General features: G+C 36.4%; 1 protein-coding gene and 1 pseudogene across 2 annotated transcripts; both read left to right on the forward strand.

Annotated features, from left to right (window-relative positions):
* The first annotated feature begins 4,350 nt into the window (after window positions 1-4,350).
* On the forward strand, window positions 4,351-11,552 carry LOC109112382 (annotated as a pseudogene).
* A 2,038-nt stretch (window positions 11,553-13,590) lies between these two features.
* Window positions 13,591-20,507, forward strand: LOC109111924 (C3a anaphylatoxin chemotactic receptor-like). 2 transcript variants are annotated; one of them, XM_042776487.1, is made up of 4 exons: window positions 13,591-14,011; window positions 14,708-15,251; window positions 18,755-18,899; window positions 19,060-19,201. In XM_042776487.1, the coding sequence occupies exons 2-4, from the start codon at window positions 14,709-14,711 to the stop codon at window positions 19,065-19,067; spliced, it is 696 nt and encodes a 231-aa protein (XP_042632421.1). In that variant the 5' UTR covers window positions 13,591-14,011; window position 14,708; the 3' UTR covers window positions 19,068-19,201. The 2 variants fall into 2 exon arrangements, with proteins under 2 accessions (XP_042632421.1, XP_042632420.1); XM_042776486.1 differs by having other exon boundaries at window positions 13,602-14,011; window positions 18,755-20,507.
* Window positions 20,508-21,572: the final 1,065 nt, after the last annotated feature.

Genomic DNA, 21,572 nt, shown 5'->3' on the forward strand with positions numbered 1-21,572 from the left:
ATGTAGATTCTGATTGGATTTGTTTCAGACAGCTTCGAAATAAATGTACAGTCGCCATCAGGAATGCTAAAGCCGACTACTTTATTGCTAAAACTACGACTAATTTAAATAATCCTAAAATTTTTTGGCAGAATATAAAATATATAACAGGGAACAAAAAATCATCCGATTTTCCTTCACGTATAAATATGGATTCCACGGTCAATCTCTGATAAAGAGCAAATACTTAACCATTTTAATAAGCATTTTATTGATTCTGGGTCTTTATTCTATTCGATCATACAATCTTTGGTCCTCAAATAATGACTTTGTTAGTGCAAAAACTAGTCTTACAAAGGAAGAGTTCTCTTTTGTTCACATCAAGAGTACTGATGTCCATAAAGCACTTAAATCGCTTGATATAAACAAATCTCCAGGCCCTGACTGTGTGGAAACTATTTATTTGAAAATGGCAGCTGATATCACTTCGACCCCTTTAACTTATCTGTTTAATCTTTCATTACACACTGGTGTTATTCCTGAAATCTGGGAATCAGGCTTTTGTTATCCCCTTATTAAAAGGGGGAGACTCTACTATACTAGATAATTATAGGCCAATCTCTAAGCTTTGTGTTCTATCAAAAATTTTAGAAAGTTTTATTAGTGATCAAGTGACTTGTTATTTTGAATGTTCACAAAGTTCTATCTAGTAATCAATCTGGGTTTCGCAAAAAACACAGTACCACTACAGCCGTTATGAAAGTTTTAAATGACATTATTGGATCAGTTGATAAAGGTGATTACTGTGCTTCTCTTTTTATTGATTTATCAAAGGCTTTTGACACAGTGGATCATGAGATATTGCTGCATAGATTAAGGAGTGTTGGTTTTTTGGTTTAAAAATTATTTAATCAATAGAACCCAATGTGTTCAGGCTGAGGGCATAAATTCAGGACTACTGGAGATTGTTAAAGGAGTTCCTCAAGGATCCGTGTTAGGGCCCCTTTTATTTACTTTCTACATAAACAGTATCGATCATGGTAATCAAGATGTTAATTTACATTTTTACGCAGATGACACTGTTATGTATTGTGGTGCACCTTCAAAACAGCAAGCCTTGATTAAACTTCAAGCGGCATTTGATGTTTTTCAGTCACGGCTTCATACACTAAAACTTGTTCTGAACGCTGATAAAACTAAAATCATGTAATTCTCAAGCTCGAAAAAGGCAGTAGACAACTTTATTCCTCTTCAGACTTTGCAAGGTAATGTGATTGAGTTAGTGAAAGAATATAAATATCTTGGTATCACAATCGACGATAAATTATCTTTTGGGTCTCATATAACTAATTTAACGAAACAATTAAAAATAAAGCTTGGGTTTTATTTTAGAAATAAGTTCTGTTTTTCATTTAATGTAAGAAAGAGGTTAGTTTCTGCTACTTTCTTGCCTGTACTCGATTATGGTGATGTGGTTTATCAATATGCTTCTTCTCAACTTCTTTCTTCATTGGATGCTGTTTATCACAGCGCTTTAAGATTTATATCAGATAGTAAACCTTTAACTCATCATTGTATATTGTATAATAGAGTATCCTGGCCATCTTTGTCTATTAGAAGGAAAATTCATTTTTACTTAATCATTTATAAAACTATTCTGGGGTTGTTGCCTTCATATTTAGGTTGTCTAATTCAAAAGAAAAGTGTTGGGAAATATTCCCTCCGGTCTGATAATTGTTTTACTCTTTCTGTCCCATTTGTGAGAACTGAACTGGGAAAAAGGGCTTTTATGTATGCAGCTCCATTTGAATGGAATTCAATCCAAACGAAATTGAAATTACAAACTCTGTTGCCTATGGAACATTTTAAATCTATTACTCGGTCACTCGAAGAAGATTCACTGATTTGTAATTGTTTTTAGTGTTTTAAATTCTGTATTTGTTGCTGTATTTGTTGTTTTAATTTGTAAGTGTGATGTAACTGCTGTCTATTCTTGGCCAGGACTCTCCTGTGAAAGAGATTTTAATCTCAGAGAGATTTTCCTGGTTAAATAAAGGTCAAATAAATAAAAATAAAAAACTCAAAGTCCCTTTCAATGAAAGTCTGTTCACTCAGCGGCCATATTTGCAATGGCTCTGAGCAGATATTTCTGGCATGCATTTTTTTTCTGTAATACTGTATCTCAGCATTAGGTGGCAGCACAGACTCTTTTTAAATGAGTTAAAAAAATGAAACCACTTTCCAGTGTTGCAATTTTGTTGCTAAATTTAGCAACTTTTCAGTCTACCCTAGCAACTTTTTCTTCCAAAAACACCTAGCAACAAATTTAGCAATTTAAAAAATGTATTTGGCAACTTTTAGCAACCCTTTCACCATACTTGGCTGAATGTCACGTCACTTCTGATAAGTGACTCAGACAATAAAAAGGCACACATTTTCCATCCAAATTACATGAAAAGAGGAAACCACAGATGCTTAGCAGTACACAATTGTTCAATTTATTAATAATAATAATAATAATTTAATAATTTGATAATTGAAAATGTTTTCATTTATGATACACTTTGTTAGTAGCTTGTACTTGCGGTTGTTGATCAGTTAGTACACTGTAAGAAAAATAGAAAATATTTCCGGACATTATCCATTATCCAACATCTATTGTAACCCTGTAACCCTTTTCAATGCGTTATTTAAAATGGAAGTAAAAAAACAATTATGGAAAATTCTTTCATATTAACATAGTAGATTGTGCCTTATTTTTACAGACTTTTCTTACAGTGTAGCATACTACCTAACTACTAATACACTGCTTGTCATTGTGCAATGACATCACGTCATTTAGCAACTTTTAGCAACAAATTAACCTTCTGTTAGAAACTTTCTCTGAAAATTAATTTGCAACACTGCTACTTTCACCGAAAACAAATGCTTAACAACAAAACGTCAAAACTGTTTTTCAGTGACCTGATACTAATGGTTCTAATGCCATAACAAATAGATTTTAGTGAATGTTAGTAAGTATTAAATACAAACACAAACAGCATTGAAACAATTACACCAATCAGTATGCACGTGGGGAGTGAAGGCTGGTCCGTGTGGTCTGATACAACAGACGAGCTACTGTAGCTCAGATTGCTCAGGAAGTTAATGCTGGTTCTGATGGAAAGGTGTCAGAATACACAGTGCATCACAGTTTGTTGTGTATGAGGCTGCATAGCTGCAGGGCACGTGAGAATCAGAACTGGACCATGCAGTAATGGAAGAAGGTAGATTGGTCTGATGTATCACTTTTTCTTTTACATCACGTGGATGGCTGGGTGCATGTGCGTCGCTTACCAAGGTAACTCGTGGCACCAGGATGCACTATGGGAAGAAGGCAAGCCGGCTGAGGCAGTGTGATGCTTCAGGAAATGTTATGCTGTGAAACCTTGGGTCCTGCCATCCATGTGGATGTTACTTTGACACGTACCACCTACCTAAGCATTGTTGCAGACCCTGTACACCCTTTCATGGAAATGGTATTCCCTGGTGGCTGTGGCTTTTTTCAGCAGGATAACGCACCCTGCCACAAAGCAAAAATGTTTCAGGAATGGTTTGAGGAGCACAACAACGAGTTTGAGGTGTTGACTTGGATCTCAATCCAATTGAGCATCTGTGGGATGTGCTGAACAAACAAGTCCGGTCCATGGAGGCCCCATCTCGCAACTTACAGGACTTAAAGGATCTGCTGCTAACATCTAGGTGCCAGATACCACAGCACACCTTCAGGGGTCTAGTGGAGTCCATGCCTCAATGAGTCAGGGCTGTTTTGGCAGCAAAATGGGGACTAACACGATATTAGGAAGGCGGTCATAATGTTATTCCTGATCGGTGTATATCTGATATGAGGTTGGAAACCACTTCAGACCATTTTCATTTTAACTGATTGAAAACAAAATCCACAGGGAATCTGTATCAGGATGTAAGCAAAAACAAAATAAAATAAGGCACACTGACAAAGTGAACCAGACATGGAAATTATATGCAAATATTGGTGTATGCTAAATAGACCACAAGATCTTGAATAGATACTGTTAAATGAAACATGCACACTTATAACAATCATTATTATTAGTTTTACTATCAGTATTAGCATATTATTCATTCTTTATTTTCAAAATTCAGAAAAGAAAATTATGTTTTGATGTAAAGTCACTATGACGCTTTATTGACAGGAATGTTATTACATACATCATATGCTTTAAAGGTACAGTTCTCCCAAAAATAGAAAATTTCCTGAAAATTCACTCACCCTCTGGCCATCCAAGATGTAGATGAGTTTGTTTCTTCATCGCAACAGATTTGGAGAAATTTAGCATTACTTGCTCACCAATGGATACTTTAGATCCAGTGGAATATCCTATGGATATTGTGACGAAAATTCACAAGTAATGTAAGTAATCCACAATCTGTGTGTTTGTAATAAACAAATTCATTGTCACCTCAGACTGTTCTCTATCCATAATATTGCTTTCTCCGGTGAAAAAGTTGTCTTGTCTGAATCAGGAGAGGGTTTTGGGTTTAGATACAGGACAACAGGGAATGGACTTTTTCACTGAAGACAATGTTATTATGGATTATGGACTGGTATTTTGGTTTATTCCACAGTTTTTTCTTTAAACGCTTTAATAATGCTTTATCATTATCATAATGCTCTTTCATACAAACACATCTTTTTTGTTGTTGTTGTTTTTTTTGTTCTTTGTTTACAATACGTTAATTGAAGGACTGGAGTTGTATTGGGGTTTTTTTTTTATCAGTTGTTTGGACTCTCATTCTGATGGCACCGATTCACTGCAGATGATCCATTGGTGAGCAAGTGATTTTAATGCTAAATTTCTTCAAATCTGTTCCAATGAAGAAACAAATTCATGTACATCTTGGATGGGCTGAGGGTGAGAATTTTATTTTTTTATTATTATTATTTTTTTTTTTTTTTTCAGCAAATTTTCCCTTAAATTCCTTCAGAGGCATAATAGAGTAAACACATTTTGTATCTATGTTTCTGTGTTTGTTCATCTGTCTCCTCCCCCTTCCTGTTTATCTTCTCTTTATCTTTAAAGAAGATACTTAATGATCACACTCATGGGGAGAAAAAGGTGGTTAGGAAAAGGGTTTGAACAGCTGGAAGTGATGTCAATGAACCCATGACTTATTTATTTGCCTGCATGCTGAACATGCCCTAACACTCATATTCGGTCTCTGCTGGACACATTCTCAAAATACTGTGCAGTGGTGTTTTTTCAAACACTGATTGTGCTAACTAGTTCTTTGAGCAAACTTTCACTGAGGTAAGAACACCCACATCAATTCATTATCCAGTTTTTTTATTGTTTTTTTTTTCATAACTATAATTTTCCAATGCAATCTATGCTGTGTGATGATTTTGTTGCATTTTTGTATTTTTTATACTAAACATTTAATGAGCTTTTTTCAAACATAAGCTGTTAAATTGCCCATCTCTGCCTTAAAATGTTATGCCTCGTATGCATTTTTCTTATTCGTACATACTACTGCTTTCTGTTTTAACAAGAAAGGAGAACCACAACTAACTCTGATGCAAAGCAAGTTTCAGACAGATATTTTGAAACAGACTCTGAGTAAAAGCTGGGTGGCTTCTTTCATGTGAGAGCCCAATATGTCTAATTTAAGCTATATTTAAAATAAATATAAATATTTAAACTACAATGTCACCTGTACTTAATAATATTTTAATAGCCACCCCATAAATATACAAGGAAAAGGTCCTGGGTGAATAAAAGGAATAACTTGTAGATGCTCATATTCTTGTACTCATATTTACTCACTTCTTGTATTGTAGTTCTTGGGAATTATTGAAACATATTTTACACATTACAGGTATCATTTCACATGTACATGCATTTCCTGAGAACTGAACTGGTGACTTTGGCCTTGCCAATCATTTTATTTGTGAATTAGTTAAAATGCTTAATTTTAACAGAAATACTATATATAACTTTTATTTGTCTCTCAGAATAGCCTCCATCACAACTCTTCCATTGCACCATACAGTGGACATAGATGCCATTATGGATATTATTACTATTGTCCTCTACACCATTACCATTATCATCGGCATCACTGGGAACTCTTTGGTCATCTGGGTGGCTGGCATGCGTCTGAAGCCCAACGTCACTAATATATGGCTGGTCAATCTCGCTGTAGCAGACCTGATCTTCTGCTTTACCCTTGTACCTGCACTCATCAAACAACTTTTCTTTGACCACTGGCCTTTTGGAGACTTTTTCTGCAAGTTCAGTGGTTTCTTCAAGTACGCCAACATGTTCTGCAGTGTTTTTCTTCTGGCTGTCATCAGTGTGGATCGAGTGCTCTGCATCTGGCTTCCAGTGTTAACCAGAGAACGACGGACGTTATGTGCTGCTCGTGTGGTCAGTGTGGGAGTTTGGATTGTGGCAGTGATCTTTAGTTCACCATACTATTTTTACCGGCAGGTCTACCCTGATGACAAAAATTTGAGCAAATGCTCAATGGAGGTCAGAACAACTTTGGAATTCTGTCTGAATTTAAAAATGGTTTCCAATAATTATAAAAAAAAAAAAAAGAAAATTATATTTGCATAAATCATAATATTGGATTCAATAATAGGTTGAATAATTTAATTATATAAGTTACATTTATTGTAAGCAGACAAAACAGGAAAAATATGAATACGATTACATTCACATTCACACACATTTCGGTTATTTATTGGATTTTATATTCTATATTCTATAACCGAACTCGCACCAGTAAATTTTTAGCACTCACAGCCGTGTTTTCGGTGAAGCCATGCTGTATGAACGGAACGTACTGGACATCTAGTACTAAATGTCACGTTATACAATGGGAAAGAGCACTGTTGGGAGTTTTCATGTGTGATTCCTTACAGAGACTGATGCTGCATTCCAGGCAGGTTTTTGAGCCCGTAAGTCACGACTTCAAACCACGGTTCACAACTTTCACGCCAAACTGCCTGAGTGCAAGGAATTGTAGCTAGATTATTAATTAATTATTAATTAAAATAACGTTATATTGTCCTAAAGTCTATTTCTCACCATGTACCACTTGCATAATCACCGCATCTGTGGGCAATATTATCCGTAGGGGCTGCCATTGTTGTTTCGCGGGCTATGTGATGTCAGAGCGCGGAATTGGGAGTACACCGATCTAGTACGAGTTCATGGGTGGGAAGTCACGGGTTTGACTGCCGTTCCAGTGCACTTTCACGTGTAGAAGGTTGGAAAATCTGGTCTTCTGTCTGAAGACCATTAGAGGCTTCTGATTACAGCGCAATTTGCAGCACTGAGTATTGTAGCCAATTGCGCTGCCACTGATTGACAGCTGTAGTGATTATATTAAAGTCGGCATGAAATAGAAGTTCCAATAGTCTTTTTGTCTTTTGTCTGACAGACAACCCAAACAGGAGAGTTAGATTAACATCAGTGGACTATGGTCAAAGCCCCTGGAAGATAGGCCTGCAACCTTTAGCCAAAAAAGCGTAACGGCTAATGCTAATGCTGTGGCTATAGCTATGCATTGGCGGTACGCAGGGAAGAAGACCAGAGGCCTTTGTATGATTGGCTGAGGTGCCTCAAGTGATCCAAGTTAGCCGTTACACTTTTTCCAATGATAATTAATACAGACCCTCTCATCTCCCAATAGTAAAACAATCTCTGCTATTGTGTATTGACGTCTTTCCACGGTTGAGACTTCAACTCTAATGTTCATTTATGTTTATTTCATGCTATGACTAGTAGTAAAGTGGAACAGATGATCGGTTCATGTGCCGCTTGAACTGAGGTGATTGCATTCTCACGCCACACATCATCACACAGGGAAAAATATATCGCAGAGCAAAGAGGACACTGACAATGCTCTGTCAGACAAGACAGAGCAACTTTCAAAATTTGTCATATTTTTTAAAGAAATTCAAAGAGTAAATATCTTTTTGTTGCTCTTTAAAGTGGCCTATCGCTGTAGCACCTCAGTACAAGCAGTTAAAAATGTGAATCGATCACTTCCTGCAAGTTATAGCATGAAATACACATGAATGAACATCAGAAGGTATGTTGTTTTAGCCGTGGAAAGACGTCAATACACTATTTTCAAGTTCGACTCTACTGACGTTAATCTATAGATTGGGGGAACTATGACGTCACTTTGTAGGCGGATCGGCTGTTAGCATGACACTGGTTCCCTCGACAAAAAGCCTATAGGATTGTCCCATAGGCTTTTGGATTATCACAAAGGTTATTTTCTGTGTTCAACTATAGTTCATGAAACTTCACAAAATCTTCACAAGATAATATAACTTTGATGAATTTTGAAGCCTAAATAAAAGCGCCAGAACTTAAAAGCTAAACTTAGGCTATAAACGAACTACAGTACAACGGTCGCTCGACTTCAGCATCACCACCACCACGGTCCCGACAACTGTTTCAAACTTATTTTTAATGTGTTCAGTGAAAAAGATTTACTCTGTATATGAATTATAATGCACGCTACATGAACATTTTCATTTAAACTGGAATAAATACAAAACTAGAGCCAAACTAAAACTGAAATGAGACATTAATAATAAATAGTATAGTGAATAAATGAAGTAATCATAACTAAAGGACATCTGAAAGCACATATTTCTGTAAATTTCGAAATAAGGTGCATTAAAAGTCAATAAATCCTTGATTAATATGAATATTTTAATTTAAAAAGTGTCTCCACATAGTATTCAATAAAATTCTAGTGCATTTAATCTATTAAATAACAGCAGAGTGAGCAAGTTTTTGGATATGGTAAGATTAAATTATTTTAGTGAATAGTGTTAATAATAGTATTAAATTTCAGCTTTGTTAGGGTGGGTAAGTTGCACAAAATGTTATTTTTTCCTTGCTTCTAGAAAATCCTCAATCTATATGCTTCATATGGCCGTAAACAAAATAGACATTTTAAATTTAACGTGGCTTTAAGCACTATACATCGTTAAAGTTCCACTTTCACCGTGACTAGGCCACTAAATGTTACCTTACGAACCCAGAGTCTCCGCATCAGTAGAAAAGCGATAAACGAGCGAAATGTTGCATTTCAGGGCAAAACAAAAAAACATCATCGATCAACAATATAAAATGCGGGAAACTATTAACTGGTTATCCTACAATTAATTGTATTACAAATTATACTATGACTGGAAAATACTGTAAATTGATAAACTGTTCGGTGTGATGATGTTTAATCTCTCCGCCAGCGTCTGTAGTCCCATTTAGCAACTTGTCAGCAACTGTCTTTTTTAAGAAATATAACAGTTAAAAAAAATCACGAGTGGGGTGTAATTGGAGTGTTTTATGTCGTAGAATAAAACGTGAAAGTATCTTGGGGTGTAACTGGTGATAGACCTTATTTTAGGGATTTAACCAAAATCCCATTCAAAAAACCCATTGACTCTGGGACGATGGAACCGGAAGTGCTAAAATGCAAAGAGACATCATAGTTCCACCACTCTATTAACTTTCCTGTGTGGTTTGTTAGTCAGACAAAACGGCGGATTCAGCATTATGATTGGTCAGATCGCCTGTCAATCAACTCCCTGTGAAGGGTGCTAAAAGCCTGGTCTTTGGACAGTCAGTATAGTCCAACCCCTTTTCCAAGTCTAACGTCATGAAGAGAAAGATGTCGTTGAGAGGGGGAGGGGAGGGGAGGTTAATGTTTTTGATTAAAGATTACAAGTGCAAATGAATTTTTACAAAATAGTGATGTGCAGAGATAAATCATTTATAATTAATACTTCAACACTGTGTAAAAAAATTTGAATTGTTTCAAAGATGGCCGCCGAGTTAAATGACTTTTCTTAAAGCAGCAGTTCTCAATTCCAGTCCTTGCGCCCCCCTTCATAGCATATTTTGCACGTCTCTCTTCTTTGTTAACACACCTAATTCAGATAATCAGCTCGTTAGAAGTGAGCTCCGTGCATGAACTGTGTTCCCAAGGGACTTTGATATAAACTGTCATCTGAAGTAGTTCCAGTTACTGTCCTTCACAGGAAATGCTTCCGTCAGATTTGTGGTCTACGCATGACTCAAATGCTCCGCTCTTTATAGAAGTATAGAAACTGTTGTCCGATAATTAAGATTTGACGGAAGAAGCTGCACCTCAAATGAACTTCTGTTGTGTCAAATGTGATAAGATTTTGCCATTTTGGACGTCATCATCTTTGATATTTACTTTCTTATCTTCTTCTAACAGTCTTTTACAATGGCACACACTGTAGAAAGGTCAAATGTAATTTTCAGAAGTCACAACTTTAAAAACTGTTTGATGGAGTTTTTGTCTACTTTTTTTCAGAAAAACATCAGCTGAACAATCGGTACAATCATTACAATCATTACAGTACAATAATTTCCAGGCTCAGACCTATAAGTAATTGTGGTTGTCAATTCAGAAAACTGACAGTGTGAATGTATCTTATTCATTCTTATTTACATACAACTTTATTTCATAACTGAATGTAACACATCAGATGAATAAATCATGACAGTTCTCATTTTTGTGTGAACTATCCCTTTAAACATGTACTTTCTTTTAGCATAGTAAATGTGAAATTTCTTGCCATATATTAGAAATCTGATTTACTTTGTGCAGGAGAAAGAACCATCAAAGGGTGACAATTCAGCAAAGAACGCCTTGTACAGCATTCGCTTCTTATGTGGATTCCTGTTGCCCTTCCTGGTCATCCTGTGCTGCTACATTCTAGCAGGCTTTGGAATACGCAGAACAAGGTTTTCTGGTAAAACGAGGCCTCTCCGTATTCTTGCTGGACTTGTTTTTTGCCTTTTTTCATATGTTGGGGTCCCTACCACTGCCTACTGCTTGCCAAGATGGTAGACAAGAAGAGCCCCGCTCTTAAAGTGGGCCTGCCTATTGCCAAGGGCTTTGCGTATTTCAACAGCTGCGTGAACCCGGTGCTGTACTTCTGCATGGGACTGGATGTTAGGCAACGCTTCAGACAAAGCATATCAGGGATTTATCGCAGAGCACTTATGGAAGAAGGCCCCACTTTGCAGCCCCAGGAAGGCACTGGGGAAGAAAGCTGTAATTCAATTCCAAAACCTGCAGGGATTGTTCAAGACAGACTGGAGGGCATGACTAAAGTTTAAAAGAGTTTTATTGTAATGTAATTTTTGTTTTACATTACAATACCAGTCAATGGGGAAATTTTAGGGGAGGTCATGTGAAGTGTGAATTCTTTCTTTTTTGACAATCATACTACCAGACTATCTCTAAAATAATCGAATTAAGAACTTTTTAATAGAAAACCTGAAAAGAAAATATTCAGTAAGAGTAGTCTTCATAATTAAGAACTGTTATTGGGAAAACATAAAAATAATTATGTAATCAACGTATGTTTGTATGATTTTGACACTTTTGCGGAGCAAACTGATTCTTGCTTTTGATAAGCTTTAGATTTGGAAACAGTGGTTTTCACAAGTCCAAAGCCAATAAACTGTGGTCAGTTTTCCTGAGAAAGTCTCTTGATTTAGTGTAGAGTAATTCACTTCATACTAAGAGTGGCAAAACCATAGACCTTTGTTCCTCTTTTCTGATCAAGATGTCCTAAACTTTTTTTATTCTCTGGATTTACTCAAAGTCCCTTTCAATGAAAGTCTGTTCACTCAGTGGCCATATTTGCAATGGCTCTGAGCAGATATTTCGGGCATGCATTTTTTTTCTGTAATATTGTATCTCAGCATTAGGTGGCAGCATAGACTCTTTTTAATGAGTTAAAAAGATAAAACCACTTTCCAGTGTTGCCAACTTAGCAATTTTGTTGCTAAATTTTGCAACTTTTCAGTCTACCCTAGCAACCTTTTCTTCCAAAAGCACCTAGTAACAAATTTAGTAATTTAAAAAATGTATTTGGCAACTTGGGGGGAGTCAACTTCTGATAAGTGACGTGTCGGGCCGGCAGGAATTGTGGGTGGGGGGAGTGGCAAAAGTTCTCTCTCCACAATACACGACTTTTTCCATCCAAAATCGAACCCCCATGAAAAGAGGAAACCACAGATGCTTAGCAGTACACCACATCACGTGACTTTGAGTTAGCTGCTATTTGCAGTTGCTTTCAACCATCACGTGAAATTATTAATGCATGTTCAATTTATTAATAATAATAATAATAATAATTGAATAATTTGATAATTGAACAATTGTTCATTTAAGATACACTATGTTAGTAGCTTGTACTCGCGATTGTTTATCAGTTAGTACACTGTAAGAAAAATGGAAAATCTTTCAGGAAATTATCCATTATCCAACATCTATTGTAACCCTGTAACCCTTTTCAATGCGTTATTTAAAATGGAGGTAAAAACCCATTATGGAAAATTCTTTCATATTAACATAGTAGATTGTGCCTTATTTTTACAGACTTTTCTTACAGTGTAGCATACTACCTAACTACTAATACACTGCTTGTCATTGCGCAATGACATCACAACGTCATTTAGCAACTTTTATCAACAAATCAACCTTCTTTTAGCAATTTTCTCTGAAAATTAGTTGGCAACACTGCCACTTTCACCGAAAACAAATGCTTAACAACTAAACATCAAAACTGTTTTTCAGTGACCTGATACTAATAGCTCTAATGCCATAACAAATAGATTTTTTGTGAATGTTAATAAGTATTAAATATAAACACAAATAGCATTCAACCAATTACACCAATCAGTATGCACGTGGGGAGTGAAGGCTGGTCCGTGTGGTCTGATACAACAGACGAGCTACTGTAGCTCAGATTGCTCAGGAAGTTAATGCTGGTTCTGATGGAAAGGGGTCAGAATACACAGTGCATCACAGTTTGTTGTGTATGGGGCTGCATAGCTGCAGACCAGTCAGGGTGCACATGCTGACCCCTGTCCACAGCTGAAAGCACCAACAGTGGGCACGTGAGAATCAGAACTGGGCCATGCAGTAATGGAAGAAGGTAGATTGGTCTGATGTATCACTTTTTTTTTTACATCACGTGGATGGCTGGGTGCATGTGCATCGCTTACCAGGGAAACTCGTGGCACCAGGATGCACTATGGGAAGAAAGCAAGCCGCCGGAGGCAGTGTGATGCTTCGGGAAATGTTCTGCTGTGAAACCTTGGGTCCTGCCATCCATGTGGATGTTACTTTGACACGTTCCACCTACCTAAGCATCGTTGCAGACCCTGTACACCCTTTCATGGAAATGGTTTTCCCTGGTGGCTGTGGCCTCTTTCAGCAGGATAATGCGCCCTGCCAAAAATGGTTTAGGACAAAAACCACTTCAGTCCATTTTCATTTTAACTGATTGAAAACTAAATCCATGGGGAATTTGCATCAGGATTTGTATCACGATGCTTTACTTTCATACAAACACATTTTTTTTTATTCTTTGTTCACAAGACGTTAATTGAAGGACTGGAGTTGTGTTGTGTTTTTTTTATAAGGTGTTTGTACTCTCATTCTGACGGCACCCATTCACTGCAGATGATCTATTGGTGAGCAAGTGATTTTAATGCTAAATTTCTCCAAATCTGTTCCAATGAAGAAAAAAATTCATGTACATCTTGGATGGGCTGAGGTAGAGAATTTTTATTTATTTATTTTTAGCAAATTTTCCCTTAAATTCCCTCAGAGGCATAATAGAGTAAACACATTATGTATTTATGTTTCTGTGTTTGTTCATCTGTCTCCTCCCTCTTCCTGTTTGTCTTCTATTTATCTGATAAGAAGACACTTAATGATCACGTTCACAGGGGAAAAGGGTTTAGAGAGAAGAAGAAAAGCTGGAAGTGATGTCAATGAACCCATCACTTATTTATTTGCCTGCATGCTGAACATGCCCTATCACTCATACTCAGTCTCTGCTGGACACATTCTCAAAATACTGTGCAGTGGTGTTTTTTCAAACACTGATTGTGCTAACTAGTTCTTTGAGCAAATTTTCACTGAGGTAAGAACACCCACATCAATTCATTATCCAGTTGTTAATTTTTTTTTTACTTTAATTTTCCAATGCAATCTATGCTGTGCGATGATTTTGTTGCATTTTTGTATTTTTTATAATACACATTTAATGAGCTTTTTCAAACATAAACTGTTAAATTGCCCATCTCTGCCTTAAATTGTCATGCCTCATATGCATTTTTCTTATTCATATGTACTACTGCTTTCTGTTTTAACAAGAAAGGAGAACCACAACTAACTCTGATGCAAAGCAAGTTTCAGACAGATATTTTGAAACAGACTCTGAGTAAAAGCTGGGTGGCTTCTTTCATGTGAGAGCCCCATATGGATAGTTTAAGCTATATTTAAAATAAATATCAATATTTAAACTATAATGTCAACTGTACTTGAATAATATTTTAATGACCACCCCATAAATATATAAATGTATAATATAAAGGAAAAGGTCATGGGTGAATAAGAGGAATAACTTGTAGATGCTCATATTCTTGTACTCATATTTACTAATTTTTTGTATTGTAATTCTTGGGAATTATTTAAACATATTTTACACATTACATGTACATGCATTTCCTGCGAATTGAACTGTTGACTTTGGCCTTGATAATCATTTCATCTGTGAATTAGTTAAAATGCTTAATTTAAACAGAAGTACTATATATAACTTTTATTTGTCTCTCAGAATGGCCTCCAATACAACTCTTCCCATGCACTCCCACTCAGACGTCTCAACCCACTATACAGTGGACATTAATGCCATTATGAATAATATTACCATTGTCCTCTACATCATTACCATTATCATCGGCATCACTGGGAACTCTTTGGTCATCTGGGTGGCTGGCATGCGTCTGAAGCCCAACGTCACTAATGTATGGCTGGTCAATCTCGCTGTAGCAGACCTGATCTTCTGCTTTACCCTTGTACCTGCACTCCTCAAAAAACTTTTCTATGAACACTGGCCTTTTGGAGACTTTTTCTGCAAGTTCAGTGGTTTCTTCAAGTATGCCAACATGTTCTGCAGTGTTTTTCTTCTGGCTGTCATCAGTGTGGATCGAGTGCTCTGCATCTGGCGTCCAGTGTTAACCAGAGAACGACGGACGTTATGTGCTGCTCGTGTGGTCAGTGTGGGAGTTTGGATTGTGGCAGTGATCTTTAGTTCACCATACTATGTTTACCGGCAGGTCTACCCTGGTGACAAAAATTTGAGCAAGTGCTCAATGGAGGTCAGAACAACTTTGGAATTCTGTCTGAATTTAAAAATGGTTCCCAATAATTATCAAACAACTATATTTGCATAAATCGTAATATTGGATTCAATAATAGGTTGAATAATTTAATTATATAAGTTAAATTCATTGTAAGCAGACAAAACAGGAAAAATATGAATATGATTACATTCACACACATTTTGGTTATTTATTGGATTTACAGCATCATTCTATAACCGAACTTGGAGCAGTAAATTTTTAGGACTCACAACTGTATTTTCGGTGAAGCCATGCTGTGTGAACAGAACGTAGGTTACTGGACATCTAGTACTGAATGTCACGTTATACAGTGCGAAAGAGCACTGTTGGGAGTTTTCATGTGTGGTTCCTTACAGAGACTGAGATATAAACAAAGACTATAGAATACCCAAGACGTGTCACTCGTATAGTTTTGAATGGGGAAAAATGCAACGCTCAATATGGCCGCTCTATCGAAGGAAGCCCCACCTTCTGAATAAAAGAGCCAATCACTGATCGGTAATGTCTGACGACCATTAGAGGCTTCTGATTACAGCGCAATTTGCAGCACTGAGTATTGTAGCCAGTTTCACTGCAACTGATTGACTGCTGTAGTGATTATATTAAAGTCGGCATGAAACAGAAGTTGCGATAGTCTTATCTTCACTATTTTGATGTATATCCGAGTGAAGCAGCTTCTGGAATGTAGGGTGGGACTTCACCCTTCGCCGGGAGTTTGATTAAGAGGTAATCTGACCTATCTGCCATTTTGTCTGACAGACAACTCAAACAGGAGAGTTAGATTAACGTCAGTGGACTATGGTCAAAGCCCCTGGAAGGCAAGCCTGCAACCTTTAGCCAAAAAAGCGTAATGGCTAATGCTAATGCTGCAGGCATAGATATGTATTGGCGGTACGCAGGGAAGGAGACCAAATGCCTTCTATGATTGTCTGAGGTGCCTCACGTGATCCAAGTTAGTCGTTACGCTTTTTCCATTGATAATTAATACAGACCCTCTTATCTCCCAATAGTAAAACAATCTCTGCTATTGTGCATTGATGACTTTCCGTGGTTGAGACTTCAACTCTAATGTTCATTCATGTAAAAATACATCGCAGAGCAAAGAGGACACTGACAATGCGCTGTCAGACAAGACAGAGCAGGTAACTTTTGGTGTGAAACAAAGTCAAAGCTTTCAAAATTTGTCATAATTTCTAAAGAAATTCAAACAGTAAATATAATTTTGTTGCTCTTTAAAGTGACCTATCACTGTAGCACCTCAGTACAAGCAGTTCAAAATGTCCAAAAGGTTGCTTAAAGCCTGGTCACTGGACAGTCAGTATAGTCCAACCCCTTTTCCAAGTCTAAGGTCATGAAGCGAAAGATGTCGTTGAGAGGGGGAGGGGAGGTTAATGTTTTTGATTAAAGATTACAAGTGCAAATTAATTTAAAAAAAATATTGATGTGCAGGGATAAATCATTTATAGTTAATACTTCAACATTGTGTAAAAAAATTTGAATTGTTTCAAAGATGGCCACTGAGTTAAATGACTTGCCTTAAAGGGATACTCCACCCCAAAATAAAAATTTTGTCATTAATCACTTACTCTCATGTCGTTCCAAACCCGTAAAAGCTTTGTTCGTGTTTGGAACACAATTTAAGATGTTTTGGATGAAAACCGCGAGGCCTGTGACTGTCCCATAGACTGCCAAGTAAATAGCAGTGTCAAGTTCCATAAAAGTTATGAAAGTTGTCGTCAGAATACTCCTTCTGCCATCAGACGTGCAATCTGGGTTATATGAAGCGACGGGAAAACTTTTTGTAAGCGAAGAAAACAAAAATAACGAATTTATTCAACAATTGCTTTGTCAACAGTCAACTGTATTCTGCTCTTCTGTATCATCCGCGCCACAAGGATGCGCTGTTTCTATGTGTATTTAGCTTTGATTTGAAAGAAACAGTGCATCCTTGTGGCGCGGATGATACAGAAGAGCAGAAAAAAGCATAAAGTGATATGGAGAGACCAAGAGTAGAACGATGACAAAGGAATTATTGAATAAAGCCATTATTTTTGTTTTCTTTGCTTACAAAAAGTGTTCCTGTCGCTTCATATAACCCAGATTGCACATCTGATGGCAGATGGAGTATTCTGATGACGACTTTCATACCTTTTATGGACCTTGACACTGTTATTTACTTGGCAGTCTATGGGACAGTCACAGGCCTCGCGGTTTTCATCCAAAACATCTTAAATTATGTTTCGAAGACAAACGAATCTTTTATGGGTTTGGAACAACATGGGGGTAAGTGATTAATGACAAAATTTTCATTTTGGGGTGGAGTATCCCTTTAAAGCAGCTGTTCTCAATTCCAGTCCTCGCGCTCCCCAGTTCTGCATATTTTGCATGTCTCTCTTCTTTGTTAACACACCTAATTCAGATAATCAGCTCATTAGAAGTGCGCTCCATGCATGAACTGTGATCCCATTGACATGGTCCCTACACAGCATTCATTGCTAGAGCAGGTGGAAAACTTCACTTCCGAACATTCATTCATAGTTTTGCGCTGTGCAATGTCTTCACACACAGACAAGTGTCATATACCTCGGTAAATAAAAACAATTTAAATTCACGTCTCGCACACTTCAGAATGGAACATATACGTTTGCTTCAAACTAGAATCATGGATAAATATCCTTTGATGTCCACTTCGCAGGGCACTTAAGTTCGAATAGAACAAACTTCTGAAGCCATAAGAGAAACATACAAAATGTGCAGAGCAGGGGGGCGTGAGGACTGGAATTGAGAACCGCTGCCTTAAAAGGACTTTGATATAAACTATCATCTGTAGTAGTTCCAGTTACTGTCCTCCACTGGAGCTGTTCCCGTCAGATTTGTGATCTACGCATGACTCAAATGCTCTGCTCTTTATAGAAGTATAGAAACTGCTGTCCGATAATTAAGATTTGACGGAAGAAACTGCACCTCAAATGAACTTCTGTTGTGTCAAATGTGATAAGATTTTGTCATTTTGGACGTCATCATCTTTGATATTTACTTTCTTATCTTCTTCTAACAGTCTTTTACAATGACACACACTGTATAAAGGTCAAATATAATTTTCAGAAGTCACAACTTTAAAAACTGTTTGATGGAGTTTTTGTCTACTGAAAGTATTTTATTTATTTATTTATTTATTTTTTTCAGAAAAACATCAGCTGAACAGTCTGTATTGATGTTAAGCAATAGTACAATCATTTCCAGGCTCAGACCTATAAGTAACTGCGGTTGTCAATTCAGAAAACTGACAGTGTGAATGTATCTTATTCATTCTTATTTACATACAACTTTATTTCATAACTGAATGTGACACATCAGATAAATAAATAATGACAGTTCTCATTTTTGTGTGAACTATCCCTTTAAACATGTACTTTCTTTTAGCATAGTATATGTGAAATTGTTTGCCATATATTAGAAATCTGATTTACTTTGTGCAGGTGAAAGAAGCATCAAAGGGTGACAATTCAGCAAAGAACGCCTTGTACAGCATTCGCTTCTTATGTGGATTCCTGTTGCCCTTCCTGGTCATCCTGTGCTGCTACATTGTAGCTGGCTTTGGAATACGCAGAACAAGGTTTTCTGGTAAAACGAGGCCTCTCCGTATTCTTGCTGGACTTATTTTTGCCTTTTTCATATGCTGGGGTCCCTACCACTGCCTACTGCTTGCCAAGATGGTAGACAAGAAGAGCCCCGCTGTTAAAGTGGGCCTGCCTATTGCTAAAGTCTTTGCGTATTTCAACAGCTGCGTGAACCCGGTGCTGTACTTCTGCATGGGACTGGATGTTAGGCAACGCTTCAGACAAAGCATATCAGGGATTTATCGCAGAGCACTTATGGAAGAAGGCCCCACTTTGCAGCCCCAGGAAGGCACTGGGGAAGAAAGCTGTAATTCAATTCCAAAACCTGCAGGGATTGTTTGAGACAGACTGTAGAGCATGACTAAAGTTTAAAAGAGTTTTATTGTAATGTAATTTTTGTTTTTTAGCAATACCAGTCAATGGGGAAATTTTAGGGGAGGCCATGTGAAGTGTGAATTCTTTCTTTTTTGACAATCATACTACCAGACTATCTCGAATAAATATAATTGAATTAAGAACTTTTTAATAGAAAACCTAAAAAGAAAACATTCAGTAAGAGTAGTCTTCATAATTAAGAACTGTTATTGGGAAAACCTAAAAATAATTATGAAATCAACATGTATGTTTGTGAATATGATTTTGACACTTTTGCGGAGCAAACTGATTCTTGCTTTTGACAAGCTTTAGATTTGGAAACAGTGGTTTTTACAAGTCTGCTTCTTTGACTTTTTAGTATTAACATGTAAGCCACTGTTAAGCAGCTACTAAATTTCCTTGCTCCAAAGCCAATAAACTGTGGTCAAAACCATAGACATTTGTTCCTCTTTTCTGATCAAGATGTCCTAAAAAAATTATTCTCTGGACTTACTCAAAGTCTCTTTTAATGAAAGTCTGTTCACTCAGCGGCTATATTTGCAATGGCTCTGAGCAGATATTTGGGGCATGCAAGTCCTACCTACTTGAATGGGGAAATTCTGAAATCTTAAAAACTGCTCGCCACATATAACATTTTAAATAAGCAATAAAAATCTGACATGAACTGTCACATAAAAGTTGTTTCTTATGCTAAAATATCATTTTAAAAACCTTATACAGTATTCTAAGTAGGACCAGCCAATGTGCATGTGCAGTAAGCACACGTCTCAGAACACTGGCAACCAGAGCTTCTAACAGTAGTTTGGCCCTTTTATTTACAAGGCAGTAATTTTTCCGCCATATTGTGTGTTGCACTTTCTCCCATTCATAGTAATGTGAGTGCACCTGCTTGGTATTTCTAATCTTTGACTTACTGCACTGAATGCTATGGTTTCTGGGACCCCTGAACAGCATATTGACTTGAGCCCCCCTTGGTAGAATCGCATTCCTGGATTTTGATAAATCTATTTAGAAATATTTTGCCGTTTTATACATTGTTTATTGTTTCTTAGGCATTATATGGTTAAATGGTTAAATATAAATGCAGCATAGCTCATTATTGTTTTAATATGCAAACTGATACACAAACGAAGCCTCACCTGTTGTGTTAATGAACGAATGACAAACTGTGTATTCTTGACTGTTGATAGGCTTGAATGGTTACTGCTGATAATAATTGGTTGAATTATATATTTTTTTCATTTTATTTTATACATATATATATATATATAAATAATAAATATAAATATATAAATATATAAAAATATATAATTTATTTTTTGCCTCTTTTTTGAGCAGCTACATTTTTGACGGAAGTGAATGATGTTGTGTCATTTGAATATCCATTCTGATTGGTCTATTTATAAATGAAATGTGCTTCTTATGGCATTTTGTGCAAAACCTGAACTACCGTGCATGAAGAAAAAATTATTGTTTTATATAAAAAATGCATTTTATAGGCCAGTTCATCTTATGATTCTCTTGATTTTCTTTTTCTTTTTTTTTTTATTCTTTTTTTTCTTTTTTGGAATATGAAACCAAAAATGGTTCCTTTTGCTGTCTGTGGTATTGGTAATATAAAATTTCCTTATAGGGTTTATATTGTTGAAGATTTTTATTTGCAGATTTTTCTGTTGTGTTTTCCCTTTCCTATCTTTTCCTTTACCAAAAATAGGTCACTGGTCTGTTTTGACAATTGAACTGAAAAGCTTATGGTATAACAAAATTATGTTCTTTATGCAAAGTCTGAGCCATGAAGCAAAACCAGTTCAGGACCACTAGTTTTCAGTAACATTGACTTTTGTGTTTTAAATATAGCATTCAGTATTTAGTGTTTATTGCTCTCTGGAGCTTTTTCATGTCATTGGGGAGCTTGCATAACAGTTTGAATTATGTTCTTATTTCTTGGCTTGATTACACACGTTTAACTAAATTCATTCATGTCACAATTCTTCGTAATAATAAAGCAAAAGCACTGTGCTATGAGACTGCAATACAACCAGAAATTCCTTGACGTAACGTCAAAGCCTCCTGACAAATGCAGTAGGGAAGAAAGAACCTCTGTTTATGCTCCTTATATATTCTTTAATAGTAATAGTTTTCATGAGAAAAAAAATTGTAATTAAAATCAAAACTGAAAACAAACTCTGGATGAAAAAACAAACAAACAACAACAACAACAAAAACTCCCAATAAATGTCCAAACAGCGATTCTATCACAGGATTATATATATGTATATATATATATATATATATATATATA

This window comes from Cyprinus carpio, chromosome A19 (assembly GCF_018340385.1).
Source record: "Cyprinus carpio isolate SPL01 chromosome A19, ASM1834038v1, whole genome shotgun sequence".
NCBI classification, from domain to species: Eukaryota; Metazoa; Chordata; class Actinopteri; order Cypriniformes; family Cyprinidae; genus Cyprinus; species Cyprinus carpio.

Bases quoted from the DNA above. Each gene is read 5' to 3' on its own strand.
- LOC109111924 (XM_042776486.1), top strand. From the start codon at position 14,709: ATGGCCTCCAATACAACTCTTCCCATGCACTCCCACTCAGACGTCTCA. The intron at 15,252-18,754 runs GTCAGAACAACT...TACTTTGTGCAG, and splicing joins TGAGCAAGTGCTCAATGGAG to GTGAAAGAAGCATCAAAGGG.